At 43.5% G+C, this 24,131-nt stretch overlaps 2 protein-coding genes across 2 annotated transcripts in view; one reads left to right on the top strand and one right to left on the bottom strand.

Annotated features, from left to right (window-relative positions):
* SPG11 (SPG11 vesicle trafficking associated, spatacsin) overlaps nt 1-716 on the bottom strand; it is an 83,010-nt gene extending 82,294 nt beyond the window's left edge. The window contains exon 1 of the mRNA XM_075007162.1: nt 352-716. Within this exon, the coding sequence (XP_074863263.1) occupies nt 352-563 (212 nt within the window). The 5' untranslated portion in view covers nt 564-716. The remainder of the gene's footprint in view (nt 1-351) is intronic.
* A 1,454-nt stretch (nt 717-2,170) lies between these two features.
* Nucleotides 2,171-17,936, top strand: CIAO2A (cytosolic iron-sulfur assembly component 2A). The gene is made up of 5 exons (XM_075006925.1): nt 2,171-2,374; nt 3,497-3,661; nt 6,662-6,711; nt 11,645-11,690; nt 13,159-17,936. Exons 1-5 carry the CDS (start codon nt 2,248-2,250, stop codon nt 13,254-13,256), a joined length of 486 nt encoding a protein of 161 aa, XP_074863026.1. The 5' UTR covers nt 2,171-2,247; the 3' UTR covers nt 13,257-17,936.
* Nucleotides 17,937-24,131: the final 6,195 nt, after the last annotated feature.

Here is a 24,131-nt window from a genome sequence, read left to right as displayed (position 1 = left end):
TGCGAAGCACTGGCTTAGCACGTATCGGAAAGGGCCACTCCAAGACGACTGGCCGGCTAACACTAATGCAGTCAGAGGACGAAGAGGCGGTGACCGGGCACAAGACAGCAGCAGGACTGCTGGGGGTTGAAGAGGGGCCTGGAGCACAGGCTCACGCATCTCACGGGGGCGCTCTGCAGAACCACGCACAACCACGGCGAAACAGCAGCACGGCCGGCACCGCGACAGCTTGAAAAGGCCGACGGGAGTCGGTGCAACGCGGACAGAAGCGCGCTTTTGTCTCGGCGTGCCAACCCCGGGCGCCGCGCCGCCGCCGCCGCCGCCTCCCCCACCCCCACCCCCACCACTTACTCTGCCCAGGGCCCCGGGAGGCGGCTGCCGCGGGCCCTGCCGGCCCTGCCACAGGCCAGGGACGTGAGGTGGAGCCCCCCGGAGACCAGCAAGCTGCCCAGAGCGTCCTGCGCCCCGCTGAGCTTGACCTGGGCTGTGTCCCCAAGGGGGCTGCGGGCCCCCTGAGTCAGAGGCGCCAGTAGCACCCGCAGCTCCCCCTTCGGTCCCTCCATCTTCCTCGGGGATGTCGGCAGCAGCCTCACACCCAACTTCCGGCTTCGGCCGAGGGCTTGAGAATCGCCGCCATTTTGTGTGGGACACTACTTCCGGTCCGAGGACACACGCCCTAAGCTCGTTTGGCCTGAGGGAGCAATGGAAATCACCCTCTTCGCTTTAGGAAACGGGCCCCCCCGAGACAATTCCCAGAAAGCCTTGCGGCACAGACTAGCAGCTCTTGTATCGAGTGAGCTTTGCATGCTGGGAGTTGTAGTCTCCGTGCTTGCTGGCAGCGCCGATCCACCAAGGCGAAGCATGTCATACTTCTCCATACATGGGATCAAGCCATGCTGCTCATATCAGGAGAAGGAGCCTGTGGATAAGTTCAGAGCTAGTCCATTTTAGAAATCGTATTATATGTTGTAACTTCTCTTTGCAATGGGCTTCTAACCTCAGATTCAATAAATCACTCAGCCTGGAGACACACTGAAGCAACCAGTTGGGACTCAAGGAGTTTGGAAAGGGCATCCAACCTGACCAAACTTAACCCATGAGTTCCATTGCCCAGCCATCCATTTACCAGTAATTATAACTGGTTGGACCTTGAAAACCAAACTAATTGCCAAAGTCAGTTTATTCTGCTACTGTGCATGTGTCAACACTAGAATTATTTAAGGGGAAACTGTCATGTAATAGGTTCACACTGGACACCCCTCTTTCCCCCACAAAGACATTGAAAATTTTTTCCTTGGGTATTTGTTTCCTTGAAATAATGACACCTATTTGTCCTGCAAAGCAAGTACTACAACACTATTTAAATGCCAGCAGCTACTCTTTGCACCTCACTAATCATAAAAGCAGGGGCTGGTTTAAGAGGGTTTATAGACTTGCACTGTATCTATGAAACAAATCTGTTCTCATAAGAACATAAGAATTACCATACTGGGCTAGACCACAGGTTCATTTAGCCCAATATCCTGTCTTCCCATTTGCCTATACCAGATGCCCCAGAGGGAGTGAACAGGTAAAGATCCCTCCCGTCACCCATTCTCACCCTCTCAGAGAGGCTGAGAAACCATTCCTATCCTGGTCGATAAGTATCAATGGACCAAAACTCCATGAATTTATCTGGAACCCTCTCAAAGTCCTGATCTTCATAACTTCCTCTGGCAAGGAGTTTTAGCTGGCTGTTCTCTTTGTGAAGTTCACCTATGTCTTGCTCCCTCTGAATGAAAAGCAGAGGAGCAACAGCCCCCCAAATAGATTATAACTGGGATTTTAAATCCTCTGCAGCCACCCTTGTAGCTTCTGATCAGTTCTACAGGACACTCCCGGGGCGCTGAGCTTGGCAGCTGCAAGGAACTAGACCGCGCCAGAGGAGCTTGTGGCAAGCTCAGAGCTATGGGCCACTCTGCCCTGGGCTGGATACACTTTCAGGTACGCATCGTTTCAGCCACTAAATGACAGACTGGTTACACAGACTAGTTACAGGGCCCGCCCGCAAGACCTCAAACCTCCCCCACTTCCTCCCGCGACCTAACCTTTGGCCGCTTCCCAGGCCCTGCACGTTCCACGTGCCCTTTAAGCCCCGCCCCTGGGATTGACCCCGCCTGCTCGCCGTCCCCTACCCGGAAGCTGCCAAGGCGGGCGACGGGACGGTGGCCGAGCGGTGCTGCGCCCCTCCGATGGCGGAGCAGCAGGATGTCGCTGGTGACCGGGCTGCTGTCGCACACGCTGGGCAGAGTGCTGTGGCTCTCCGGGCTCCGTAGCGGGTATCATGCGCAGGGGAGCCAGGCCATGGAGCAGGACAAAGCGCTCGAGGTGTATGGTGACTATCCTAGCCGGGCCGGCGGCGCCCGCGGAGAGGCTGGTCCGGTGCCCCGGGCGGGTGACTGGCTGGCTGGCTGTCCTGGGGGGATGCTCTGGCTACTGAGAGCTTTGCGGTGGGTTGTTGCTGCTCAGGTGCCGCGGGCAAGGGGAGAGGTGCTTGGGACCCGTCTGGCCCTGAGGTCGGTCGAGAGTCAGAAGTTGTGGCGGCTCCTCAGCTCTGTGTCGCTTACACTGGGAAAGTTGCCTTGTCCTGTATTTCATCCCCGGGCGGCCTTGGCAGTTAACGTACGCTGGCGGCTCCAGAGAGGGCTGAGCGTTGTGGAGGTCGGTATTGATCAATGAGTAGGTTACAGCTGCCCTGGTGTTTAGGATTCCCAAAGAACAAGCAGTCCTGTGGCACCTTAGGGATGATAGATCCACCCTGTTTTAGAAATCAAGAGACTATCACCCAAGTACCCGGTACAGAAAGCTGCAGCAAGAGAAATCTAGAGTTGCCAGTTGCCACTGAACGTCTTTTCTTATTTTATATTACACAATACATATCTCTTATTTTGGAATGTCATGGTCACAGACCGTAATGCTGAAGTAGAGTAGGAAATAAATTTATGTAATCACAGTTATGAACCTTGCAATATTTGGCCCATAAACAGAAGTCCCAAGATCATATTTTCTTATTCTTCCACAAAGTGAGAAGCATACTGATTTCTGTAAGAGAAAGGTATCAAAAACCACATTGCCCTATGTAAAGCGTTTGACTTAATAAGATAATACTATACACCAAGTTTATATTGTATTCTGGGTAATGTCTTTGTTTTACCTGTCAAAACTGCAGAGCTGTTGCACTCCATTGGTAGGTAGTAAATTGCTATGTTTGTTGTCCATGAACTGTAGAAATATGTGTGCAGTGAGTAGAGAGGAGCAGACGGTGAGATACAGGTGGTTTTGTTTCTGCTCCTCCTGGGTAAACTGAGTCAGCATGATGTTTCTGTAATTAGGCCTGTCCTGGAGAGGAGTAGAAAAAAATAGGAAGAACAACGTGTTAAAAAACTATGATTTTTTCCCTCTAAGCCTCTAATTTATAAAACATATTTCATTTCTGGTGTACGTCCTTCTACTTTAGATATAATTCGAACTATCCGGGATCCGGAGAAGCCTAACACTTTGGAAGAACTGGAAGTAGTAACGGAAAATTGTGTTGAAGTGCATGAGATCGGGGATGATGAATATCTCGTTATTATCAGGTTTACGCCTACGGTACCTCATTGCTCTTTGGCAACTCTCATTGGTAAGGTTCACATGTCCTTTAACGGTCAAATAGTTTTTTACTAAAATGTTCGAAAGTAAACCAAATACAATCAAGATTCAACTGAATAACATTAATAAAAATAAGTTTTTGGTTTCTTTTTGGGGGGTGGGGAGGGGAGGATTGGCTTGGATTTTTATAGAAAGCATTCCTCAAAGCAGTCAGAAGAAATAGCATGCTATTTCTTGAACTGAATAGCTTTCTAAAAAGCAAAAAGGGATGATGGCTTTCAGAAATCCTCTTCATACTTCGGTAGTTTGAGGAAGCACTGCGTTGAGAGAATAAGAAAAGGAATTGTGAGTTAGGCACTAGCCACACTAGTTTGAGATGTATTAGGTTTGACGGCAGTTTTCAAAAATGGCTGTTATGGATCTGGACCTACCACTGTTTTCTAGTTCAAAGTGGCCAGTTTTCTACATATGGCAGTGTAAATACGATATTGTACTAATGCCTTTGGATATTCTAGATTGCACAGCTTCTGAATACAGATGCAATATAGTTTGTTGTTGTATTTAACAGCCTAATGTTGCTCTAAGGCTACGTCTACACGAGCCCCAAACTTCGAAATGGCCATTTGCGTGGCCATTTCGAAGTTTGGGGCTCATGTAGACACGGCCTAAGTGTTTCAAAATGTTTTGCCTCGTTTCTTTTTAGCTAAGTGGCCCAAGGTTGTCTTAGAAAACTACAGTGGCCACAATTGAAAAATAATGGGGAAAGGGGAAGTGTTAGTGTTGAAAGTAATGTAGAGCAGTGATTGTTGAGTAATATTATGTCTTGGTAAAATATGATGAATAGGGCGTAAAACAATGTTTCTTATGTTATAGTCTTATCTCAAGAATAATCTTTACTGATTTAAGAGAAATAACATCTTTGGCTGTCTTCAGCATTTCTTACTCATGCAAAACTCTGTTGAAAATACAGCAGGATTAGATCTGTGGTGGTCTCTGTGTCCGGGTCTGTTAAAAATTGAAATTATACTTCTAATTTTTATGGATTACAATCTGGGGATTCACAAATAACAAGCAGTCCTGTGGTTATATGAATCTACAGACTAATGCAACTACCCTTCTGAATCTTGAGATTATACATGTACACAGTTTATGCCTTCTTGAGTATTTATATCTGATAAGAGTTGATTTTTTTTCTTGGGCTAGAAGGATATTTTCTGAAATGCTTCATGATTCTGGCACTAGTAGAGCAATTTAAATAAATTAGTTTGTCAGAGCTTAAAAATAAAAACAAACCTTCATATGCACTATTAAAAGGTCACACAATAGAACTAGATTCTATACTCTTCCTTATTTTCTTTAAAGCTGCATCTGCATGGCCCCTCCCTTTCAGAAGGGACATGCAAGTGATTGAGATTGGAAATACAAATGAGGCATGGATTTAAATATCACGTGCCTTATTTGCATATTCCTGCGCAGTCTGGCTTCTGGAAGAGCCATTTCCAGAAGCCAAAGCAGCTGTGTAGATGGGCTTCCATTTGAAGGAACCCCATCCACACTTCTTTCGAAAACATCCTTCTTCCTGTTTTGTTTCAGGAAGAAGCGTGCTTTCACAAGGGGGTTTCCTTTTGAAGGAACCCCATCCACACCGCTGTTTTTGGCTTCCAGAAATGGCTCTTTTGGAAGCCAGATCATATGGGAGTATTCAAATGAGGCATGAGCTAGCGAAATCCATCACTCATTTGCATTTCCAGTCTCACTCATTTGCATGCCCCTTCTGAAAGGGAGGGACCATGTAGACCCAGCTTAACTGTGTGCTTAATTGGAATGTTATTTATCCTGTTTCCTTCCTGTGATGAAACCAGACGTCAGCCCTCTGAAGTTATGCTGCTTAATTATTACATTTCAAGAGTAGTCTCGGAGTGGTAGCTGAGTTCATCTGTATCTTCACAAAACAAAACAAGCCGCCCTGTAACACTTTAACAATATTATTGATTAGGTGATGAGCTTTTGTGGGACAGACTCACTTCTTCAGATCTGCTTAGCGCAAATTGTGTAGCTTATTTTGAGGTTAGGCTATTGTGCTGACACAGCCCTAGGGGGCTTGCCTGACCACTCATACTGTCTATTAGATTTAAGCATCCTCTTTACTTGTCTGCTCTGTGCTAAAGACTGTAAAGATAAATACGTTAAGATTTCAGCTATTTCTCTCTTTAGTTTAGTTGCATGTAATCTCCTAATTTATCATTAAAAATATATAGTTACCACAGTGGTGAATACCATAGAATGACCTGACTTTGGTTCCATTGTGATTGAATGTTGCATGGAATCAGTCAGTACTTTTTTTCCTGAAATTTCATTTGCTGGTTCTTAAATTAATGCAAGATTTAAATCATTAGATCCCTAGGACATGGACTGTATCCTTTCTGTGGTTTGTAGGCTACTGAACACATATCAGAATTTTACAAATAATTTCATATCCATTGTAAATTACACAAATGGTGATTACCTGGGGTAGCTGATAAACTTGGAAGACAGAAGAATTCCCTTTTCCCCCTGGTTGTTCCAAGCTTGTGTTCTTTTTCAAATTGTTTGCTCTTTGTTAGAAGTCCAGCAATCTCCCAAAAGCTATAGCCTCATTATGTACTCAGCAGAGGTTAAATGTGGCCACAACAATAGGCAAGAACCTATAGTACGGGAATGTAGACAAAAGAGAGAGGGGTGGAGTGATAATTCTATATGGTGCTTGGAGACTCACGTCTCTCTTGGGGTACAAAGCTGGCACAGAGAAGGCTTCCCTATTATCCTGCCTCTTCCCCATTGTTCTCCCAGATTATTATCTTGGGGTCAGAGAGTCTTCGTTGTCATTCATTCACATTCTTTCTGCTGAGAATGCTACAGGGGTGACAATTGCCAATTGTGTTGGATTGGTGTCCATTGGAAATCATGCAGACCAAAAATAAAATATTTAAATGATCTACAAAACTCTGTGAAGTTGTCAATGAAAAATCTGGTTTTTATTGTTTTTAAACAGGGCTTTGTTTGCGAATAAAGCTTCAGAGATGTTTGCCTTTTAAGCACAAGGTAAAGTATTCATTTCTACCATTATCATGTCAGACTGTGAGTGGATATATGCCTAGGACCAAATGTCAAACACCAAACAAGCTGCACAACTGCTTACTTAATTGTAAAACTGCAGTCAAAAAGATCTGTTGGTGTTTTTAAATATTGCATAGTAATTTCATATGGAATAACAGGATATCTTACTACACAGTCTAATGTATATAAAGGAACTTAGAGGTAATATTGATTATCTTGTTCCTCAAAGCATTCACGCCTCCCCACCCCTCCTTTGCACAAAACATTCTGTAAGTTCTTTCCACATAAATCAGTTATTGCTAAACTCTGGAAGGGTGACTGTGCTGAAAATAACCTCCTGATCAGAGCCATCCCCAGGGTACAGCAAATCAAGGTGACTACCCCAGGCTCTGTGCTTTGGGAGTCACTATGCTCCGGACCTGGAGCAGCCACCAGCAGCCCCACTGCCAGAAACTTTTCCTCCCTGCCAGCTCCTACTACCTGTCATGCCTAGGTGGAGCCTGAAGGGGAACCCCAAAATTTAAAAAACTTGGCATCTGTGCCCTAGGCCCTGCATCCCCTTAGGGATGGCGCTCTCTTGACTTTTTTTACAACCCATTGCCAGCATGTGATGTTTGATTTTTGACATGGGATGGGGATGGGTTGTATAAAATGCAGGACATCTTAAAACTAACAATCCCAAATATCTAAGTTTTCTTAATGCCTTCAAGGGAAAGAATTGTGGACGACAAGAAAATTTCAAAGCATCGGGACATTGTGAATTTTATTAATGTTTAACTAGTTACTGGCTTTGTACTTTGGACTAACTGATCCTGGTTGGTCCCCAGTGACCCAAGTAAATGAGACAAGGCTACCTGAGGGAAAGGTAGCGAGTAACATGCCAGCATCAATTTGAATTCTGATTCCAATTAAAGAATACAGGTGACCTTCACTGTTTATGTGAAGATTTTCTGGAAAATATGATTCTATGATACAAGTCTATGAAAACAAAAATGGGGAAAGATCTTATAGTGAGTTTTCTCAGAGACTTTATAAGCACTGAAGAGGTGGTAGAACCAGGATTTTAAATGAGATGTCTTGTTCCTCTAACTTTAATAGGACACAGGAATTGTTATATTGGATCAAATCAGTTGTCTGCCTCATCTAATATTTCATCGGAAAGTGGCCAGCAATGATCACTACAGTGAAATGTGTAGGAAACTGTGCAGTAGGCAGTTATGGGTTATCCTGTACCTGTGGAAATTTCCTCCTAAACCCAATAGTTAAACTAAAATAGACAGGTTTACAGCTTATTAAAAACAAAAGAATGGCCATACTGGGTCAGACCAAATGTCCTTTTGGCACAGTCTTCTATCTGCGGACAGTGGCCATTGCCTGATGCCCCAGAGGGAGTGAACAGCACAGGTAGTCATCGAGTGATCCCTCTCCTGTCATCCATTTCCAGCCTCTGACAAACAGAGGCTAGGGACACCATTCCTCTCCATCCTGGCTAATAGCCACTGATGGACCGAACCTCCATGAATTTATCTATTTCCTTTTTGAACCGTGCTAAAGTCCTGGTCTTCACAACATCCTCTGGAAAGGAGTTCCACAGGCTGACTGTGCGCTGTGTGAAGAAAACTTCCTTTTGTTAGTTTTAAACCTGCTGCCCTTTCATTTCATTTGGTGATTCCTAGTCCTTATGTTATGGGAACAAATAAATTACTTTTCGTTATTCACTTTTTCCATACCTGTCATGACCTTAGTCTCTTCTTTTCTAAGGTGAAAAGTCACAGTCTCTTCAATCTCTCTTTAGATGGCACCCAGTCCCAAGCCCAAATCGCTTTTGTTGCCCCTTTCTGTACCTTTCCAATGCCAATATATCCTTTTTGAGATGAGGCGACCACATCTTTACTCAGTATTTAAGATACGGGCGTACCATGGATTTATGTAGAGGCAGTAAGATATTCTCTATCCTTTTTAAAATTCTTCCTAACATACTGTTTGCTTTTTTGACTACTGCTGCTGCACATTGAGTGGGTGTTTTCAGAGAACTTTCCAAAATGACTCAAAGATCTCTTTCTTTAGTGGTTATGGCTAAATTAGTTCCCATTGTTTTGTATGGATAGTTGGGATTCTTTTTATCAGTATACATTACTTTCGTTCTATTAACATTAAATTTCATTTGCCATTTTGTTGCCCAATTATTTAGTTTTGTGAGGTCTTTTTGAAGCTCTTCACAGGCTTTGTTCTTGACTATCTTGAGCGGTTTAGGACCATCTTCAAATTTTTCCACCTCACTGTTTGCCCTTTTCTCCAAATCACTGATAAATATGTTGAATAGGATTAGTCCCAATATGGACCCTTGGAGAACACTACTATTTATCTCTCTCCATTCTGAAAACTTACTATGTATTCCTACCCTTTGTTTCCTGTCCTTTAGCTAGCTGTCAATCCATGAGAGGACCGTTCCTCTTATCCCACATCTGACTTTACTTAAGAGCCTTTGGGGAGGGACTTACTTTCTGGAAATCGAAGTACACCATATGCACTGGATTCCCCTTGTCCACGTGCTCATTGACCCCCTCAAAGAGCTCTAGTAGAGTAGTAAGACATGATTTGTCTTTACAGAAATCATATTGACTTTTTCCCAATGAATTATGTGTATGACAATTTTATTTACTATAACTTCAACTAATTTACTCAGTACTGACAGGAGACTTACTGGTCTGTAATTGCCAGGATCACCTCTAGAGTCCTTTTTAAATATTGGTGCCACATTAGCCATTTTCAGTCATTAGGTACACTGATTTGAAAGGATAAGTTACAAACCACAATTAATAGTTCTGTAATTTTACATTTAATTTTTTCCAGAACTTTAGGGTGAATGCCAGCTAGTTGCAGGAACCTGTTACTGTTCAGTTTATCAGTCTGTTCCAAAACATCCTCTAATGACACCTCAATTGAGGACAATTCCTCAGATTTGTCACCAAAAAGAATGGCTCAGGTTTGGAAATCTCCCTAACATACAGAGCCATGAAGACCAAATTTCACTTAATAATATTTGTCCCTCGACTTAAATACATTTCAAATTTCTTACTCTACCTAACGTCCTGCCTCTAAGGCTTTGTGTTCACTGCTAAAAAGCATGTCTTGATACTGCAAAGTAACGCACACATGTTGGTTATTTTGTTGTGGAAAAAGTTCAAAAGGTCTGTTTTGTCAGTGAAGAGCTAACCTGAGTGTTGGTGCATAGTGTTTTGGTATCCCTTTGCATAGGGTACCAAATACCATAATGTGGCACTGTTTATGTATATTTCCTGCAAAATTTTGAGCCAATGGCCTGAATGTTTCCTTGTACCAGTGTTTCACCAGTTAGGTTTACCAGAGGCTTCACGCCTTTGGGAATAGTTTCATGACAAACACTGCAACTTGTGTTTCTAGAAAATTGTGTTAGTGGTACTTTGCATAGCCAGCTATTTAATCATAACCAATCACTTTAGCATCAAGTTTATGTAATAAAAACAAATGAATATTATTCATGCTTGAAATGAATGAATGAATTTATGTGTAGTTACCTTGATTTTTTTTCTTTTCAAGCAGATAAGTTCAGTAAATAATTTCACTACAAATAGTCTAGCCTTGAAGGTCAAATTTGTGACACCATTCATCTGCTTCATGAGACTAGCCTTTTTTTAGAACTGTTATACTTAATAAAAGGCAAAAGATTTACGTGGACTGAAGAGAAATGAGAGTGAAGGCCAGCCAAGTTTAGAATTGTAATACAGGCCCATGCAGGGGATCTGTAATAGTATTCCAAGCTCAGACTCTTGACAGTTCATGGCTTAGTGTCTTGTGGAGGCCAAATGCACTTCCTGAAAGCGGAGAAACACCTTTGGCTCAATAGATGACAAATCATGCTGCTTCCTCAACTTCCCTTCTCCACAAAAAAGGGAACTGCATTATCTCTTTCTGCAGAAATGCCTCTGAGGCCCCACTGGTAAAAGCTGAGACTGAGGGGACAAAGAGCTTTAAAGAATGAAGGTGTGGGGTGGAGGAGAGACCTGGCAAATATCTCTTGGGATCGCCTCCTCAAAAGAGTCTGAATTTCAAATATATTTAAATAAGCTGTTCGTGAAAGTGACAGTTGAGGTTCCTGTAGCCTCTTCTAGATCAACAGCGCCTAGATCAGTATCTATAGAATGCGGGCTTGTGGCTTGCAGAGAGCTGCCTGGTGAGACAGTGCTGGCTCTCCTCTCTGCTTCCAGCTGTTTAACAGCAGTACAAGAAGACCAAACGTACACTTCAGCAGTTTCCCAGTCACATTTTGCAGGCAAGTAATTGATATGACTATCTCCATGTGATCACCAGTAGAAGGGGTGATGGGCTGTAAACTGGAGGGGAGGTAGCTATAAGACTTTTGTAAAATGCCATCCAGATGATGGAAAAATTTGAAGACCTGCCTACTACAGACAACGGGATAGAATAATTCACAAATGTTAATCATTAAATGAGGTTTAAAAAAAATGAAAAGACATATTTCTTCACTGTGGAATTCTTTGCCAGAGGACGTTGTGAAGCCCAGGACATTAACAGGGTTCAAAAAAGAACTAGATAAATTCAGAGAGGACAGGTCCATCAATGGCTATTAGCCAGGATGGGTAGGAATCATGACCCTAGGCTCCGTTTGTCAGAAGCGGCAGTGAGTGACAGGGAATGGATCACTTGGTGGTTGCCTCTTCTGTTCGTTCTCTCTCAGATGCCTGTCATTGGCCACTGTCAGGGGGCAAGATGCTGGGCTTGATGGACCTTTGGTCTTGACCCATTGTGGCTGCTCTGGTGTTCAGTGTGTGTACTCTGTATAGATATTTTTCTTTCCCAACAGCGCGCATGAGCATAGCTACTTTCATGTGACTAACGTTCTGTATTTCTTATCTAGTTGGAAATTTATATATCTGAAGGAACCCATACCACTGAGGAGGACAGTAAGTGGGTTCTTATTAATTGAATGACTGTGACTTTACATTGGTGCGGCCCACCACCCCTAGAATTAATGCAATGTTGCAAGGTGAAGTATGCCATTTGGAAAATGTCAAAATGTAAGGCTGCTGCAATGAAATTCCAACAATTTGATAAAGATGTAAGAAATGAGTATGAGTACTACTGGCTGCATCTACACTGCCCCTCCCCTCCAGAAGGGCCATGTAAATGCAGTGTTTTGAAAATGCTTATGAAGCACTGAGATGAATATTCAGCACCTCATTTGCATAATAGCGGCCATTCACTGCCTTGAAAGTGCTGCTTTCAAAATACAAACTAGCCATGTAGATGGAGTTTCTTTGAAAGAAAGCTCCGCTTTCAAAAGCACCCTTCTTCCTAAAACAGCCATTATGTCTCAATGATAGCTTTTGTTACAAGGAGGCAAAATACATTTGCTTTATATTGTCCAATTATTGTGAGTGGTTCAGAGGTGTTTAGGATGGGATGTGACTTTAAAATATTACATTACTTGACGTCTGTGGGATATCTAGCATAAGCGGGGTCTTACATGCTCCTTTCTGGACTAGAAGTGCCTTGAAAGTGATAGGTCACAGACAGCCACTAGAAGTCACTTTTTTTTCCCCTCATCCCCTTCTCATCCCTCTTTGTTCCACATAAGGTGCCCTGCTCAACACCTCTTTCATGTTATTTTTCCACACCTGTGCTGTTTCCGGTATGCCTGGAACACATTTCCGAACATGTCTGTTTTGCCACTTCCATTTCTATCTGCACTGCATCACTGCAGATAAATCTATTATACAAACCCTAGTCCTCTTTCTCATGGAGCAGCAAGATCTCAGTCCCTCCTGTAAATGTTGCACAATAAAACTATAAGATGGAAGAGGGCTGCCACAGTCTATTTCTTACGCTGTGTCTACACTATCCCAAAACTTTGAAATGGCCATTTCGAAGTTTACTAATGAAGCGATGAAATATATATTCAGTGCCTCATTAGAATGCCAGCAGCCGCGGAACTTCAGAATTGCTGCAGCTTGCCGCCGCACAGCTTGTCCAGTCAGGGATCCTTTCCAAAAGAACCCCTCCTGTTGATAGGAATAAGGGGATTTCGAAGTTGCCGGGGTCCTTTCGAAAAGGAGCTCCATCTGGACGAGCTGTGGCAATTTCGAAGTGCCGTCGCTGCCGGCATTCTAATGAGGCACTGAATATGTATTTCAGCACTTCATTAGTAAACTTCAAAATGATTATTTGCATGGCCATTTCGAAGTTTTGGGATAGTGTGGATGTAGCCTTTGTCCTTTTGTCTGTTGCCTCCCGTTCCCATTTCTTGAGATTGCGATGGTCTCCAGAGATTGTAGAGACTTTAGGGTCAAGTATGTAGCACAGTGTGATGACTATACAAGAATTCCTCAGTAAAAATGAGTTTGACTTACTTTTCCTCTGATATTTTTACAGTTAACAAGCAAATAAATGATAAAGAGAGAGTAGCAGCTGCAATGGAGAATCCAAACTTGCGTGAAATTGTGGAGCAGTGTGTTACAGAACCTGACTAGCCAATACAGTAACCACAGAGCTATGATCATTTTGATACATTGGTTTAATTATTTGTAAATCTTCAAGGCCTTGAGTTTAATACTTACTTTGTATCTTACACATGATTTTTACAGGAAACCATTTGTAAAGCAGATGTGAATTATAAAAAGACAGCTAGCAGTATTATAAAATTAGGTGAAGTATATATTGTTCTAAAGGATTTGTAATATGCAGTGGTCACAGAGAAATATTTTAACTAGTAATTATGAACCAGCTGTGTTGCCTTCTTCTCATGCACATTGTGATACGAAACAAACTTTGCAGGTTAAATTTCTGTTGTGATCAACTGCAATATGCATCAGTCACAACCATGTAAAAAAATAAAAGAAATTTGATTCTTGAAATGAAAAGCCACTTCTTGTTTTGAATATTTGTACTCTTAATTTTGCTCCTGGCATGGTAACTAATAGAGAAGTAAGCATTTTGCTCAAGTGTTTTTACTGTTTGTATAACGATTTGCCATAAAAATTGAAACTAAATGTAAAACACTAGCCAATGTGCTAAACTTGAATATATTGTTTGAATAATCAACTAAATTAGCTAACTGATCAATATACTCAAAAAATGTAAAGTGAATACTTCTATATTTGAAATGTTCTTTAACCTTTCATCTCACATTAGCAAGAAAAGTACTTCTTGTACTGTCATGATGTCCAAATGCTATTAATAGAATGTCAGTGTGAATTAATAGAATTTTTAGATTTTAGCTGCAAATGGAATGACATATGATATCCACTTGTTTGCTGTTTTGTTTTGTTTCCTAATCCTTATGCAAAGTTTTGAGGCATGTTGATTTAAAATCTGATGAGAATTCAGACAGGGGATTAGCAAATTTGAGACAATAGAAATTCACTGATTCTTTCTCTGCTAATCTTCAAATCTAAAAGGTCTCCTGTCTCCCCACTCTGCAGAGATTTCAGAGTGCTGTAGTAATGCTTCAGTAATAAAAACTTGTCATTTTTATAATAAAATATGTCTATAACTTTAAACTACACTTTTTTTACAATAAAAACAAATGAAGTTCATAGAACAGTATGGCTGATAGTATTCATATTGAGTAGTTTATTAATATATAAGAAGTTACATAATCTCCTAGCTATTTAATTTCAATTGGAGCTTGTATTTCAGTTTTTCTATCTGGGATCAGTTATGGCACAATGAAACAATTAGAAAACAGCAACTCTAACCAGATATGAGTATAGCTGATAAATAAGTTCAAGTCCCAAGTGACCATTTTTCAACTTACATACATAATTTATACAAACGTTTCATATCCTGAAGCTCCACAGACTGACTTTGGTTCTGAGATAAATATATCGTGTAAGAATTTGGATTAATTTACAATGTGAAATAAACATGATTTTTAAACAATCTGTAGAACGTTGAGGAAGTGAACACATGATGGATAACACAGAAGAGAAATAACTCTGCAAATTGAAAATTGTACAGAAATCTGCCTTCTGTTAACCTGTAAGCAAGTTTACCAGTCAACAGTTTCTGCAGTAGCCATTACAGAACAGCAGAACATTTTACACAAAAGGAGGTCCCATTCAGGAAGTATTTTGTTAGTTGAAAATGATTTAATGAGTATGACTGATTCTTTTAATGTGTTTAGAAAACTTTAACGCTGATTTTCAGTGGTATTTTTATGTGATGGCTCGATTTACAAGGGAATTCATGTTTCAAACACTTTTTGGTCAAATGTCTTCCCAGCCTATATGACAGTTTATCTTTTGCCAACAAAAATAATGCCAGGGAGGGGAGCCTTGTGGGCCAGATGCAGGCAAGCCCCACCCCAGTTTAAAAAATTATTTTAAAATTTTTTCATTAGTGTGTTCCTGAAGATTATATAATTCTGCCTCACCCCCGGCTGTTATCGGTGCAGGGACACCAGTTTAACATTACTATGTAGGGATCCATAAATCCTAAGGACAGCTCTGAGCATGTCAGAATCTCAGAAGCAGGAAACCTGCCAAACAGTTTTGTTGTTTTTTTTTTGCGGTATAGCTATTCTGTCTTTTGCTAGTTGCTCTTTCAATTCTTTCTTAGCCTACCTAATTTATTTTTGACTTGCTGGTGTTTATTCTTTTTTCTATTTTCCTCAGCTGCATTGATCTTCCAAATTTTAAAGTTTGCCTCTTTTCCCAGTGTGCCTCATTGATGCTGCATAGCCAGGGTGGTGGTTTTTGGCAGTCCTACATTTTTTAGAGGCGATGGAGTGTACATGTAGGCATGGTGTTTTTAAAAAGCTTTCATGCATTTCACTCCTTTTAATTTCCATTTAACTAGCTTCCTTATTTTTTGTGTCGTTTCCCTTGTGAAATTAAATGCTATAGAGGTGGGTTTCTTTAGTATTTGCTGCCTTCCTTCACAAGGGTGCTAAATTTAATTCTTTTAGGATTACAGTTACTGACATGTTTAGGTTTAATCACCTGTTGGACTAGAAGAGGACTCTTTTTTTAAAGTACCTTGTGTAATGTGCCTTGTAGGTCACAAGAGTGAAAACCAAATTCAGGACAGACTGCTGAGGAAAAAGGACAGACACACCCCAAACTGGTGGCTATTTTCCCACAAGCTGTACCCAACCAGTAACAAAAGTGAATTCTCTTCACCACACAGGCTAACAAGAAGTCAGAAAAGCAGTTTCTTAAGGCATTTCAATTCTTGCATTACCACCAAAAGCCCTGAACTTAATGATGAATGGTCATTTTAAACCAGTTTCGTCAAACAAAAGGTCCTTCTGATCATTGAGGACCAGTCACGTATCCGGGTCAACATACAGCTCATCTCTTGCCCACTAATCATGCTGTTGCCACTACTTTAGTCTCTAAAATCTAAAGGGTTATTTATAAAAAGAAAGAAAGTTCAGAATTAAAATTGCTTAAAGGAATTAAATATGTTCAACAGTTACTGATTGCTGAATCAGGCTTGTAGCAGTGATGGAATAAACTACTGGCTGAAATTAAATCTTTGCTTCCATATCAACGGACGGTCCTCAGCCCCTTGATTAGAATGCTCCCAGAGGCATCTAGTGTGGGGAATCCAGGGAAGGCACCGGCCACCTACCTCTCCTTCACCCCCTCCCCGCCCATGCTATGCCCATGCCACCTTCCCTCCCATCCATGTTCTGTCTCCTCACCCCTGCACCGTTCCCTGCCCACTACTCTCAATGGGTGCAGGAGCAGTCTTCTCATGCCTCTCCTGGAGCAGCGCCATCTGAGAGCAGCATGAACTACAACGCTCCTGGGAGAGGTGGGGCTATCCCCGGACTCACATGATGGAGCAAGTAATAGTTTTATTTTGTATTTTTTGATTTTTTTTTTTTTTTGGTTCAAAGTGAGATTTTGGTTTCCCTGAGTTACGAGTCTTTCAAATTTATCTACTTAAGGTATACCTACCCGAGAGGGTGTTGTCAGCAAAACTGGCGTTGTGTCGACAAAACCAGGGAACGTCTACGTTCCTAAGGTATTCTGTTGACAGTAAATTGACAGGATGCAGTGCTTTTGTCAGCAGCATTCTGCTGTTCCCCCGTGAGGCCCAATGCCTCTGTCAACAGAGATCTGTTGACAGAAAGCCAGTCTGGACATTCCAGAGGGGGCCTTTTGTCGACAGACAGGGCTTCCAGGACAATGGAATGCCCTGTCTGCTGTGCTTCCAATTAGCCATTTTGTCGAGAGAGTGGCCTGGCAGTCCAGCTGCTCTCTGCAGACAGATTAGATCGCTCTTGTGATCCACATGGTAATTTGCCCACGATCTATCAACAGATATCTTCTGACAAAAACTAATGTCAACAAATCGTTGTAATCTAGACATAGCCTTAGAGCACACAGGCAAGGAAAAATATACTTAGAACACATTGAACTGAGATGCAGATGTCCCAGTGAAGGTCCTATTCACTTCCACTTTGTGGGAAGTTCAGAAGTTTCTTTGTTTAGTTTTAACTTTGCCTCTAAATCCCCTACAGTCTGTGATCTTTGGATGCAATTTCTGCAAATCATGGTCTGCTGGGAGAAAAGGGAAGTGAGACGGCTCTAGGAATTACTAGAGGGCGAACCTCTCTAATCTGGAATTCTATGGTTCAGCAACATTCCTGGGTACTCTGGGGCTGGAACACTTACAGGGAAAATTTAGTGGGTGCAGAGCACCAAGCAGTGCCATGTTCCCCTTTTTGTTCCTCCCACCCCCTTACATGCTGGTGGCTGAGATCTGGGGCTAGGACTCCAGTGACTGTGACCTTGGGTAGCAGCAGAGGAGCTGGAGTGAAGCCACCAGGCATGGGGCCATGCTGGATGCAAAGTCTGGGGGTGCTGTAATGCCCTTCCATCATCTGTGGAGGCCTATTGGCACTATATTTCCCTCCCTGGTTCAGGGAATCTTGTGGTTCTACATGGGTCAGAACCCAAGAATGCTGGACTAGAGAGGTTCAACCCGTATTAACTTTTGAGCAGCTCATTCACTTATATTTTTCATGCCTTTTACAGATAATCTGTCCAGGTGAGAGAAGATAGCATTTCCTGTTTATTAAACAGAGCTGTGGAGCTGACTAGCTGTATGACTAATGGGTTTTTAGCTTGCTGGCTATTTAAATATGTTGGTGAAAGACATTTTGGATCAAATAAAATGTTTTGGTTTGATTTTAACCGTGTGAGCATTTTTATTTCTATTCATTTTAAAAACTGGAAAGTTTGAAACAAGTCACTTTGAACTGATCAGTTGAAAGGCTTGGTTGTGAAAAATATCAATATGAAACACTGACATAGTTTAAATTTGTAGACTTTTTTTTTTTTGACTAAAATGATTGGGCATCATGAAGTTTGCAGAGTATTTCAACATCACTGGAACTACATTTTTGTCTCCTGTGTTCCCCCATCCCCTGCCCCCCCAAAAAAGCTGCTATAAAAACATTTTGCCCTGCGCTGATTCTTGAAGTTATGAGCATCTGCTGCTGCCATGGATTAGATCATGGTTTCCCAAATTGGGGGGCATGCCCGCTGGAGGGTGTGAAGAAATTCCAGGGGGCATGAGGCAACTCAGCCCCTGCCCCCAGTCAATCCCCACACCCGAAAAAAAAGCTGGCCCCTTTCTTCCTGCTCTCAGCCCCTGTCATTTCACGTGGGTGACCTGGCACAGCTGCTATAAAAAGCAGGCAGCCAGTGAAGGCTCACATGGAGCTAGCTGCTTCCTGCAAAGGTGAGTGAGTGTGAGTTTGGGGGAAGGAGGAGGATAGAGTTAGATGAGGGGCTGGCGGTGCCTGGCTTTGGGGGAGGGGAGAGGAGGGGCTCAGGCAGGCAGCTGGGGTGGCTGGCCCATGGTAAAAAGGGGGGGTATGAGATACACCCATGGAGATACACATCTCATGGAGCTGGAAGAGACCTCACAAGGTCATTGACTCCAGTCCCCTGCCCTCTTGGCAGGCCCAAGCACCATCCCACACCCTGATCCCTAAATGACCCCCTGAAGGATTGAACTCACAACCCTGGGTTTAGCAGGCCAATGTTCAAACCCCTGAGAGTTTCTCAAAATCAAAAGGGGGACATGATGCTGAAAAGTTTGGGAACCACTGGATTAGATACACTTAACCTTGACTGTATGGAGCTGTGCACATAACTTGGGATGATTTCTTACTATTCCTCCACTAACTAAACATAGCTATTTTACCCACTAAAAGTGTGCATCTAATTTACACAAAAGTCAGTTTAATGTTCTTTGCAGGTAAATGTTTATTCACTTATTGTGTACTAAATCAGTATGTAATATCTGCATGGGTAATACATGCTCTTAGAAATGGTTGGGGAAGGTAAAGTTACTGGACTTTCCTCCACTTAGGGGCACATGTCTGATTTTTGACTTCAGAAGAACAACAAGAAGCCCTGTGGCACCTTACAGACTAACAGATATTTAGTCTTTACCCACGAGAGCTTGTGCTCCAAAATGTCTGTTAGTCTATAAGGTGCCACAGGAGTTCTTGTTGTTCTTCTAAAGTCAAAAATCAGACACTCACCCCTAAGTGGAGGAAAGTCTAGTAATTTTACCAGCCCCAACCATTTCTAAGAGCACGCATTACCCATGCAGATATTACATATTGATTTAGTACACAATAAGTGAATAAACATTTACCTGCAAAGAATATTAAACTGACTTTTGTGTAAATTAGAGAGACCCTGTCTCTGCCCACGAAAGCTTATGCTCCAAAATCGCTGTTAGTCTATGAGGTGCCACAGGACTTCTTATTTTTGAAGATACAGACTAAAACGGCAACCTCTCTGATACTTGACTTCAGAAGAGCACTCCTCCCAATCCCTCATGGAGCCATTGGAGGGTGCTCCTGCACTGGCCAGAGCCTCTTGCTTGACTTGCATGGTGAGGCCCATATTCTTAGGGATTTTAACTGAGTTGTGTATTGCTTGAGCTCCTGAAACAATGGGATAGGCTTGTTGGCTGGCGGGCTGTATGTCTTGTTTTCTAGATAAAGGCTTGAAAGATACACTACGTCACAAAAAGCAGTTCATCTGGAGAAGCTTTAGGCAACAGCCACTCATTCAAAAGACAGACGGTGCGCTGTCCCACCCCCGCCCCTTAACATGAGTGCAAGTGTATATGTGCATAGCAGGGACATCCGGCCTGGAAAAACAGTTTTCTTTCAACAACTGACATACCCGAGAAGATTTTTTAAACGTACAGACCACACCCAAAGCGCCTGCTATTTTCCAGGCAAAATCGGATTTTCTCTCTTCTTGCTCCTAAGCAGTAAACTGCCCCAAAAGGATTTATTTTCTGGCCGCGTGAGCTGATGTGAGCTAATTCAGAGACGTGGGCTGTGCGTCTCACTTTACGTGGTATCATTACGGTAGGCCCTGAGTGACTCTCAGTCATAATGGCTCTTATTCTTTCTAGGCCAGGTGAGGCAGAGAAGCTGTTTCTTTCTGTTTTACAGATGAGAAGTTGAGGCACTGCGTAGTTTGTTATTTGCCTGACGTCACTCAGGAAGTGAAGAATTGAATCCAGCAGGTCTCTCAAGTGCCAGTCCTCTGCTTTATACACTAGGCCACTTCTACTGGGGAGTGGAGGGGGAGGGCAGGTGGCTGCAGTAATGCATGGAGGGAAGTGCCCTCCCATCACCCAGACTTCCCCACCCCCTCCTGCTCCTGCCCAGCTCCTCACCCTCAGCCTCTTCCTTACCCAGACCCCACCTCCTCCAGCTTGCTCTTAACACCCCACCACTGCTGCCCTCAGCCAACACCTGCACCCTCCCTGCTTCCCACCCAGATCTCACACCTGATCCTTGGCAGCCTCCTCCTGCACACTGAATCCTGACACCCCCCCCCATTTTTGGTCCCACACTGCCCCCGTCAGAAGAATTAATTTGGCTTGGGGGGGAGAGCCCTGAACCACAGGCCCACGTTCTCCACTCCTCTGCCTATGGTAGTGAAGCATGAGGGATGTGAGGCATCCCAGCCAGGGACCACATCAGTGAAGGGTTTGTGGGTTTTCTTCTTTTCACTTTTATGTGGTCCCCGACTGATTTTTCTGTGTGTCAGTGGCCCCCAACCCCAAAAAGCATCTCCCACCATCTGATATTTCTTGCATAATACATGTGTAGGACAGTTCTCATCTGGCTGTGGTTACAATTAAATAATAAATTGTTTACATTGTAGTAACCGATGAAAACTCTCTCTGCAACATGTAATGGCAACATGCTGACTTGCATTTTCTTTTCTTCATTTCTTTCATTTTCTTTCTTCTGCAAATTTGCTGAATGAGAGAGGGGATGATCCCTTTTGCTGTCCCCTGTAATGATGTATCCAGCTGGTCTGCATCATCTAGTTCTGTGAAACAGTGTCTGTCATATGTGAAGTACTTAAAGTCCCTTGCAGTAATGAGCTAGGCCCTGCAAGGTACTGTACAAGTGCCAGGCTACATCTTTGGTGGTTGCTCTCTGACACCTATGGCATGGGACCCTGTTAAATTAGAATCTTTCTCTCCCAGGCCCTCCTGATGGAGATCTGCTAAATCTAAGGGTACATAACTGCTATTTTCTGGGCATTCTATCCAAGCAGGAACTGAATTTCATGGTTTTTCCAGCTACATTGCTCTTTTTTCTACCTTTGTACTAATTATATGAGAGTAACTGGTTTCAATTGTATGGGCTCTCAGATTAGAGGGTTTAATGGTTCCTTCCGGCTTCCATCTATATAGACTATAGCCTGTGAAACAGTAGACCCTCTGTGATTTGAACTGGCAAATGGGAACCCATTAAGTAATACTGAATGCTGTGAATTAGTGACCACTGCAAATATAATTAACACAACACTTGTTCCACTTTACTGGAATGTGTAGTTGTATTTTAATTACAGCAGTTACAATGCTGCCAGCTTTGAAGACTTGGTACAGGGTAGCTGGTCCCTCAGAAAGAAATTTGCCCAGCTCGCCTGTTCCAGTCCAGCGGTTCTCTGGCTGGATGCAGTAAGGGTGGGGCAGCCCTGGGCATCATGAGTGGAAGCCAGATCAAGGTCAAAATAATTCAAAACCCACAGCTCTGAGAGAGCAAGAGCTGAGAAGCAGAGTTCAGCTGGACACTTCAGGGAAGGGTACCCTGATGGAGGGAACTGGGAGAGTCAGATGGGGCTGAAGAAAGCAGAAGGCAGGTGGGGAGGCGATAGGACAGGCTGCCTACAGACTTCCACATCTAGGAGGGATTGAAGTCTGATCACAGCCGCGCAGAATCCATAGTGGGTCTCTGTGTCAGCCAGAGGGCTGAAAGCTGGGGAAAGACAAACTGGTGAGGCTGATGATGACTGGCTGAGAGCCGGAACCATACCTGGGAAAGAGCTGGTGCAAAGAAGTCCCCTGTCAGAGGGGCTGGAGTGAGGTATGGTGAGCGATGATGGAATGTGGTGTGAAATGTCCAAGCTGCATGTGGTGTTGAAAGCCCAACTGGACCCTTTGGGCTGTGCAGGGAAAGTTTGGATTGTGGCAGTGCGACTTGCTATGATTTTTGTGCGGGATCACATAGGCCTAGCTCTCAGAAAAAAGGTGATGGAGAACTAACGTATGTGTTGCCTTAGAGCAGTCACTCCCAAACTGTGATCTGCAAACTTCTTACAGGGGCTTCTTGGGGAAAAAAATCCATAATGGCAAATGAAAAAGTGTTTGCTTGTCAAACTGGAACCAAAATCATTGTAGCCAAGGTATTGGCTGTAATGTTCCTTCGGTAATGGACACTCAGTCATGCTCTGTGGCGCGCTCTCTGGCTTCACTGAGCTGAGTGATTTTTTTCTTTTACTACAGGTTGAACTTTCCTATTCAGGAACTCACTCATCTGGCAACATCCGTAACCCAACATGGTTTTAGTTAGCTGGCCAACCACTGATCATGGGTGTGGCCAAGTTTCCCCATGTCCAATGAAGTTTGTTTACAGCCATGAATCTTGGCTTTCAGTGTTCTGTGCTGTTATTACAACACATTTATAACACACCTACTAAATTATTTATTATTAATTGTATTACATTATGAAATCAGCAATCCCCAAGACCACTATTTTTATAATTTTATATAATTTAAACCAAACTCATTTGGTTTAAATAATAGCATAGCTGGATGAATTCACTGTAGGTAGCCACACTTATTTCATGTAACCTAGGTTTTGCACTATTGCAATATTAAAAACCAAATGTTATTATATTAAGATAATTATTAACTCAACCACCATTGTCTAACCAATAAACTAATTTTTTTTATGTCAGAAATCATTTTATACTCGGCTATGTTATTGTGACATCTTGGTGAAGAACATATAAATCGCCCCTGTTGTGTGCGTGTCTTGTTGCCAGTAAATGTTTAAAGCTTTGGTCTGTGTAGCCTCCAGCTTTTTGCCTGAGAACTGATCTTGCTGGTGAAGTGCAAAACCAGATGTCACTTGTTTATTTGGTATGGAGCAGGAGAGCTCAAACGTCACTGCACCGCAGCCCCCTTCTGACAACAGCAGTTACTACATGACCCCAGAAGGAGGGGGCAGGTGCTGAAGCCTGAGCCCCACAACCACAGATGTGGGGCGGGGGGGTGGAGCAGCACCCAGGGCTTCACCCTCAGGCAGGGGTCTGTCGGTCACCTGAGCCCTGTTGCCCAGGTTGAGCCCTAGGGCTTTGGCCCCAGGTCATTTGGCTCTAGGTTGACCCCTGTCCTGTCCCATGTCTGGGGTGCCAAAAAGGCATCCCCACTTATTTTTCAAAAGGGACTAATTGTCCCGTATTCGGGCCCTCCCTCAGCTGACCTTTTCCACCAGCAGCCACGCAGGTGCAGCTGCTGACCAGAGAGCACGTAGGTCACTTCCCTGAGCCTCGGGGAAGCCGGGAGAGTGTGGGCAGCTGCCACGTCCCTGCTGCTTCCCTGAGGCTCAGGGAGTGCTGGTGGCTGCCATTTCCCTGTGGCTCCCAAGGAGTGCTGTGGGCTGCTGCTTTTCCAGGCTCCTGTAAAGAGCTGGGGGCTGCCACTTGCCCAGGGCTCGGGGAGGGCTGGGGGCTGCCACTTCCGTGGGCCTCCCAGGGAGTGCTGCGGGCTGCTGCTTTCCCAGGCTCCCATGAAAAGCCGGGGCTGCTACTTGCCCAGGCCTCGGGGAGGGCTGCCAGCTGCCGCCTCCTTCCTAGCTCCCCAGGGCTTGGTGGAGCCGTGAGGAGCTGCCCCTCCCCCCCATAGCTCCCTGTCCATATTTGGGACAGAGAGATACAGTCGTCCTATTTGGCTCAGACTTCAGCTTTGGCACTAGGCCCCCAGCCACTCTAAGCCAGCCCTGGCAATCCTATTCAAATGGGATCCTGACCCACAGTCTGAGAACTGGT

This window comes from Carettochelys insculpta, chromosome 12 (genome assembly GCF_033958435.1).
Source record: "Carettochelys insculpta isolate YL-2023 chromosome 12, ASM3395843v1, whole genome shotgun sequence".
Taxonomy (NCBI): domain Eukaryota; kingdom Metazoa; phylum Chordata; order Testudines; family Carettochelyidae; genus Carettochelys; species Carettochelys insculpta.
Note: the sequence above shows the minus strand (reverse complement) of the source record. Positions and strands in the feature narration are given on the sequence as shown.

Bases quoted from the DNA above. Each gene is read 5' to 3' on its own strand.
- CIAO2A (XM_075006925.1), top strand. From the start codon at position 2,248: ATGTCGCTGGTGACCGGGCTGCTGTCGCACACGCTGGGCAGAGTGCTG. The intron at 2,375-3,496 runs GTGACTATCCTA...CTTCTACTTTAG, and splicing joins CAAAGCGCTCGAGGTGTATG to ATATAATTCGAACTATCCGG. The intron at 11,691-13,158 runs GTAAGTGGGTTC...ATATTTTTACAG, and splicing joins CCATACCACTGAGGAGGACA to TTAACAAGCAAATAAATGAT.